Source organism: Diplotaxodon limnothrissa, linkage group LG7 (genome assembly GCF_057381915.1).
Source record: "Diplotaxodon limnothrissa isolate DT_005_m linkage group LG7, D_limnothrissa_male_GT1.1, whole genome shotgun sequence".
NCBI classification, from domain to species: Eukaryota; Metazoa; Chordata; class Actinopteri; order Cichliformes; family Cichlidae; genus Diplotaxodon; species Diplotaxodon limnothrissa.
In genome coordinates this window covers 42,948,602-42,956,264 of record NC_140602.1, presented here as the reverse complement: position 1 = coordinate 42,956,264, position 7,663 = coordinate 42,948,602, and the positions used below count along the sequence as shown (strand labels likewise).

At 36.0% G+C, this 7,663-nt stretch overlaps 1 protein-coding gene across 2 annotated transcripts in view; it reads right to left on the bottom strand.

Annotated features, from left to right (window-relative positions):
• Window positions 1-5,336: 5,336 nt before the first annotated feature.
• Window positions 5,337-7,663, bottom strand: part of rimbp2a (RIMS binding protein 2a) — a 67,476-nt gene continuing 65,149 nt past the window's right edge. For both annotated transcript variants that reach the window (XM_085358121.1, XM_085358122.1), the window contains one exon: window positions 5,337-5,564. In XM_085358121.1, the coding sequence (XP_085214247.1) occupies window positions 5,337-5,564 (228 nt within the window). The remainder of the gene's footprint in view (window positions 5,565-7,663) is intronic.

Below are 7,663 nucleotides of genomic sequence, written 5' to 3'. Positions count from 1 at the left end.
AAATGTTAACTTTAGTTAGCCATTTCTCTAAAGTATTGTTCCTTGTTGAAGACTTTCCTCACTTATCTTTACTGAATCAGAAACTTTGACAACACTGCAATTCAAATTCAAAGACTTTGACTCAATTGCCGAAGCTCACAGAGATGAACCTTTTTCACTTCCATTCCATTAAAGTGAAAATTAATGCAGAGTCAGTAATAACCCAGGCCAGCTGTTGCAGCCACTTCACTTCTGAATAGTACTTAATAGTACTTCAGTTATTTCCTGCAGACTCTATATTGCAGTTAATGTCTGCATTAGTGTTTTTTAAGCAAAGCGTTTAATGTTAACAGTCAGTTCTACAATTATAAGTGATCCACTGTGACTGTCCTTCATAAAAGATTTTTAAAAAAATCATTGTTACCTTCTCTTGTGATTTATTGCACCATCTAGTGGCAAATGGTAATTCTGACCGTCTATTTATAATTGGAAATGTGGCAACAAAGATCCTCTATTTCAACCAAAAACCCTGATCTTTCCCTGTATGTGTGAGACTCAAATGAATGACCATAATTTGTATGGTATTTGTATTACTATAGAGTCGCCTAAGAATTATTATTGTTTGCTATATTAACAAGGAACTACTGCAAATCTAACCTGCCATGTAAAGAAAAACACATGACACGAGTTTTTAAAAAATATCAAATTTAATTTGGTTATAAAAGTTGTATTTTTCACATGCACACCCACACATAGTTAATCACCATAAATACTGTCCAGTGATTTCTTTTTCTTCTTTTTCGTTGATTTGTTGTTTTTGTTTTTGTTTTATCTTGATTCACAAAGCAAGCACATACGGTGGGCTTATACATGTGATTTCAAAGGACACTATGGAGAATGCTTGCAGTTTTGTTTTTTTTTTGTTTTTTTACAATGAGAGGAAATCTCAGTGCACTGAAAAAAAAGGCTGTCGTAAAATCAAGTAGAAACATTTACAAATTATCTACAAATGAATCGAAGTACAAAAGAGCTACAGCGTTTCGAAACACTACGCCCATTCACAAGTGAATGATTTGGTATTGGAACACCATATAATTTCAACATTGTGAAAGACTGAAAGTGAAACTATACATAAACAGCTTTGGAAAATAATGAAATGTAAACTGATTGCCAGCCTAAATTCCCCTTTGGCTAACCTCTCATGTCTTTGCATGCCCTCAGCAATATTCACGAATGAAGGAACCCTGTGCCACAAAACAAACCCACATCCAGCTCATCTGTTAAATGCAACTTCACATAAGAAACACAGAAGATGATTGGGACATAATAAATGTTTATAACTAAATATAATAATAGAAACTTAGTCTTTTTTTTAAAGCTATGCCAGGTAGTAATTATGTTTGTGAGCTCCAGTAATCCTCTCCAAAGCACACAGAATGCTTATAGATGAAGCGGGGTCTTTCTTTCAATAATTCAAGTTCATTTTTAAGACTTTATTTCAATAATGTTGTCAAATTAACACACGCCTGTCACCTTGAAAAGTAAAGCAGTGGGTTGCCATTTAAAGCTAGTCCATTTCTGGGGGATGGATCTCATTACACCATCCAGTTTGAGCATAAGAAATATATGGAAACGCTTAAATGTTTAAAAGTCAAAACCCAGAAAAAATGGTCTCGCCCATAAAAAGTCAAATTTGTGTTTGCAAGCACAGAGAAAAAATAAGATGTGTTTTCTTCCTTTTTTTTGCTTCATTGCAACAGTTTCATTTTGAATTTGTTCAGCTTGCTAAGCTACATTTTCCCCATCAAAGAGGATATCCACACCACCAAAGGATATAATTTAAACCCAGGAAGCCACTTTCAAACTACTAAAAAGAGAAGAGAAAGAAAATGAACTGTCTGGCATTCATTTTCACCAATTACACACAAAAACTCAGCTTCTGATTCTTTTATATTTTTCTCCCTCTGTGAAGCCTGGTCTGTTGTTTGTGCAGCATTAACACTAAGAATTCATTGAATAAGAAACTGACTAATTAGACAGTCGGCTCAACAATCTGCAGGATATTAAGCTTCTGCTGATCTGATCATACTTTAATGGTGGCAATCTTTCAGTGGCATTGTGCAACTAAATTTGCTTTTGAGGACTTGATTAAACATATTAAACATTCAGAGAGTCAACAAACAAACAGAAAAGCAATAAAATATTGACTGTATTAAGTGGAATCACTTCATACTTGTTTTTTATATAATTCAATATCATGGGAATAAAGTAAAAATCTATTATGTACCATATCTTCTTATATAATAGCTGCATATTAGCTAACATGTTGATTCAGCACAGTATAGTTCTTTATATAATGAAAGTACAGGTCATGATACAAAAATTCATATTTCTCTCCACAGACAGCAGGTAGATGTAACAAAACCAGAGAACAATGCACATCTTAACATTTTGATTTCCAGTTTTTATGAGGCTTTAAGAGGCTTTATGAGCATGTCCCTCACTGGTTTCAAAAGAAAGTGCATCACCCAAACCTTAATAAGAAATGTTGGCATTTTGTGGCGTCTACAGTTGCCTGAAAAACAAAAATCTGTAAACTTGAGTCATAATTTGTGTTTGAACACAAGTTAATCATCTACAGAGATGGGCTGCTACAGATGAGGGCAAAACTATTGCCTCAAAATGTTCCCAAGTTGTTTTTTAACAGATCAAGAGATTTTCAACATACTGTTTCTAAACATACTAGTTTTCTTAAGAAAGCATGCATTATTTCTATTTGCCCACAATAACAGAATTATTTCAGAAAACAGAAATGACCAGGGTCGATATTATTTGCAAGCTTAAAATAATGTGTCTTCTTCTTATCGACTTATTGGAAGGGTTGTCTTCCAATTTACTCATTGTATAAAAACTTCAGCAAAAGTTTGAGCTGTCACTTGAAAAAGCATCACACTAAAACCAAAAAATCAGTTTAGACTCAAGAAAAAGAATCGTTGATGCTCACGAAGCAGGAGATGGATATACGAAGTTATCACAGCGTTTCCAAGTGTCAAGAATTGGACCGAGAAATTCAAAGACCGACAAAACAAAGAAACACGGCAAAGATACTGAAGGAAGTGAAAGATTTCCAAAACCCTGGAAAGAAAAACAGTGAGAGGTGCATCTAAAGACCGGTGAATGACTTAGCCAAGTCAAAGAAGCCAGTTACTAGAACCCTGCACAGGGATGAACTGCAAGGTTGCAAACCAAGAAAAACTCCACTTCATTGCAAAATACATCTTCAAACAACACTGAACTATGCATAGGACAAGGTGAACAACTCAAAGAAGACTGTTCCCATGGTGAAACACAGTGGTGGGAGTACTATGCCGTGGGGATGCTTCAATGTGTCTGGAGATGGGAATCTCATCATCGAGACAGGTTTTGTTAAGATTTTGAACAAAGCCTCAAGCATTCAACAGCAACACTGGGTCTGAGTCGTTCCTTGGTCTTCCAACAGGACAATAACCCAAAACATATATCACTCCTGGTGAAGAACCCCCTCCTGAAGACCAAAGTGAAAGTTATTGACTGGCCTGTCAAAGCCTTGACTTGAACCCCCCTGAAAATCTATCGTGAGATCTGGAGGAACTGGAGAGATTTGCCAAAGAAAAAAAGGCTCGTGTTGCACAGGAGACATTTGCGAGACTTGTTGAAAACTACAACTAAAACTGCAAAAAAGAAATACACCTGACTATTAGCATCAGAGGGGCTAATAATTTTGACCCTGTTAGTTTTTGTGACATAATTTTGTTTCTGTGTGCAAAGTAAAATAATGTAAGCATACAAAATAAAACCTGGATGTTTGGAAAAGATGTGTTAAAAATTTCTTGCCATGTTTAACAGCATGTTTTGTTTTTTTTTGTTTTTTTTGTTGTTTTTTTTTTTAAAGTGGCATCTTTCATGGGAGACTAATAGTTTTGTCCTCACCCGTCTATAAGGTTGCAAATGTACATTTTGAAAAGTTTAACTGCACTCGTCTAATAATAACTAGCTTTGCTTTTACTATCAACGATTGTGTTAGCAAGTTAATAATAACATCATTCACATCTGGGTTACAAATGTGACATTTTGTGGCGATCCACTGTCTTTGAACACCAGTGAACATCACATAAGCTAAACAATGCACAGCCAATGGAGGTAGCAGCACACCACGAGATCACAGGACCAACAATTACATGGCCTCTCCTTCAGAAAAAAAAAAGATAAAGCAAGTGAACAGCAAACATGAAAGGTGCAAAATATGAATGCATCGCATACATACATGTAGTATACACGCGCGTGCACACACACACACAGGCACACAAAATATATCATTTACCAGTCGTCCGACAAAACACCCACCTTTGTGCAATAGGAAGATAAACACAAAATTTCGTCTTGAACTAGGCGTTTCATGACAGTTTGACAGCGATGACAACAAACATGTTTAATTCTCAAAAATGACAAAGCACAAGCGGCCCGTCATGAAAAAAAACCCTGGAGTTAAGTCAACCTTGCAATCAAACTAGGAATGTCGTGCTCATATTGTTTCATAAAGGCCACTGAGACAGCTAAACTTGCCTGGTGTTTCTGACGTTAATGCCCTGTTGCCAATCTGTTCTTCTCTTGCAAAGTCCTTTCATCTCAGAAAAAAAAAATCCTCTCTGCTGAATCACAGGTACAAGTGGAAATCTTATTCCCACATATGCTACCATCTCTCTATGATATTGCACTGAATAAAGGATTTTGTAATATTTTTTTAGCAGCCAGCATTACTTCACACAATGCCTCAATAACAGTGTAGTCTTTTTGAGATTTTCTTGGAGGAGCATGGTGTCTGCTCCCTTGTAGTGACATCAATACTCCATTTTTTTTTAACATTTTATTTTATTATTTTTAATTTCTTTTGCTGAGAAAAGTCTTTTGGAAAGTTTTATAACCAGATGCTTTGATACCCTGCTTAAAAAATGTGCGAATTACTTTTGCCTAATGATAACAAAAATAGAAGAAATACATGTCATGAAAATCCTAGTTTGTTTTTGTTTTTTTTAATCACCCCGTTGATTTAAAATACATCATAGTTACAAGATTTTGTGTCTGCAAGTGACCTCGCTCTTGATTTTGGCACTGCACTGTACATAATCGATTTGTGGCCACCTTTTTTTTTTTTTTTTTTAATATATATATCACTGCACTGAAATAGGCTCAAGCAGTCAAGGAGACAAAGCTCACATCCTCTCTGTCATGTGTTGTTAGATCAGAGTTGATTGTATGAATGCAATACACCGAGCCCAGCATGAGCACTTACTGTACATTAATTTTGTTTCTGTGTTCTTTTATTTCACAGGGGAGAGTTTCTTCAGGAGTTTCTTTCCCTTGGAAAGCAGTCCTTTCTTCTTCTTGTTTGCCAGATCTTGAGAGTCCCGGGGGTCCACTGGGACGTGGGGACCCCTTGTAGGGCTGAGGGGCCTCATGGTTCCAGGGAGGAGGGGGCGAACAATCGGGGACGGCGCCCGGACGGGTGTGGTGTCATTGTTGACGGCTTCGGTAGTTTCTGTGGTAGCCTGCGAAGAGAAGTGGTGGGGAGGTATGGAGGCATGGGGGCAGCATATTACAAATGAACCAACTCTTTCATACTGAAACTCTAAGCCTTTCCCTCTGCGTTTCCTCGGCTAAACGCTGTTTAAAAAACACTTCATCTGCTTTAAGTTCGATCAGATTCCTTGAGTAACACAAAGAATGAAAATTAGCTCCCTTTCTAGCCTATTTCAGAAAAACAATTTTGTTTTTTAATAGATTTACAATAATGTCCCTCACTGTATTCATAATTTTCAGCTATTTTCCTTTTGACTTTTTTTTAATATGTTCAGAGCCAGATTTTCTTATACATTTTTAAAGTGGTCTCAATTGTTAGTTCTTCAGGCTTTCTAAAGCCCTTTTAAAGTTGTTTAGACATTGGCTGCTTTTTCCACTCATTTACAGTCCAGCCCTTGTACCTGACCATATTAGGTGTTATTTTCTTAAGCCACTTAACACTGACTCGTTAATCTTTCAAGCATAAATAACTCGAGGGATGAACCAGTTGTGAACTTAGCACTTTGACACTTCGAAAAAATACATAATTTGTTATTTCTTTTGTTGAATCCAGGTGAAAAAAAGCAAAAATAATACAGTTGACAGACATAAAACAATCTTTTTTTTTTTTAACGAGAAGATCATTCCCTTTTGCTTTATAACTGCTGAAATAGATTTCCACTCTCCGCAGCCCTGAATTGAGTGACCGGACGAAAAGAGATGGAAGGTGATTGCCAAAGAGCTACTAGCCAAAAAAATGGCATATCTCATGGAGTGTCCTTAAAGAAATCTGAAGTAAGTGGACAACTGGGGGACAAAAGAAGTGTCAGGCATAAAAAAAAAAACTTTCTACAGCAGAGGAACAGTTTCTTAAATGCGTGTCTTTAAGAAAAAATCCACCAGAGACCTGAGAGATCCATCTACTGTTCACTGAAGCCTCATCAGATATCGCCTCAATGGAAGGGCAGCTGTCAAAAAGCCATTCTTAAGAAAGGGAAACGGGGAGTAAAGACTGAGGTATCCCATATTACACAAAAAGAACTGTACTGGAAATCAGAGGAAAAGGGTGTTGTGGTGCGATCCAAATTTGAAATTTATGTTTTAAGATGTTGTCATCAATGTGTACAGGGGAGACCAGGAAAGAGTCTGTGTCGATGACCATCTGTAAAGCAGAGAGGCTGCAACTCAACATTACTGAAGCTGTGTGGGTTCACATTAACACAGAATGTAACAAAAGGAAGCAAACATCCAAAGAAGAGCTTTAAATGTGCTTCAAGAAGCCTTTGAGAACTATTCCTAAAGATTACTTTGAAAATGACAAGAAAGCTTGGGTAAGAGATTTCAGGCTGTGTTGAAGAATAACGGCAGTCAGACCAAATGTTTAACTTTAAACCTCATTAGAATTATGCAAACTGCTTTCTCCTTTACATAGTTTATTTCCTTTGTTTGCAGATATTTCAGTAAATCACTTCATATCCCATTTTCCTGGCAAAATATAAAGACTTTTGCACAGTACTGTAGTTTACATTATTGGTGGTTATATCTCAAAACCCCTGAAAACAAATTTATGAGGAATGAAAAAAAAAATCTTAATTTTGGGTGTTTTGGGTTCGATTATGTTTGATTGACAGCATGTAAATAACTCACTTGATGTGGCATGCTTCAGATTCAAGGATTCTTTCACAGATCAAAAGGTAACTAAAAAAATAAAGGTTTCTAGTTCTATATGAAATATTCAGTGTTTATTTTCAGCAATTGATAATATTAACTCTTAATATAAAAGTTTAATATTTTCTATACTATTTTACATTATTATTTCTCTGGAGTAAAAACTGATATTTCAGAGTAAAGCCGTCCAAACCTAGGTACTCTGCCTGTTAATCTGGATAAAACTGATAGTAAAGATGTTTTTACACACGAATACATGACTTCAGATAAAATTCTTCTTTTCCTTCAGAATTATTTTCACCTTAATCCTAACTGCCATTTAACATAGTCCCAACCTAAAAAAAAAGTAATTTTTTGTGTTATTTAGGCTTGCTCTGTGTCCCTGTACATAATGCATGTCCTCATTAACCGAGTCCACAAA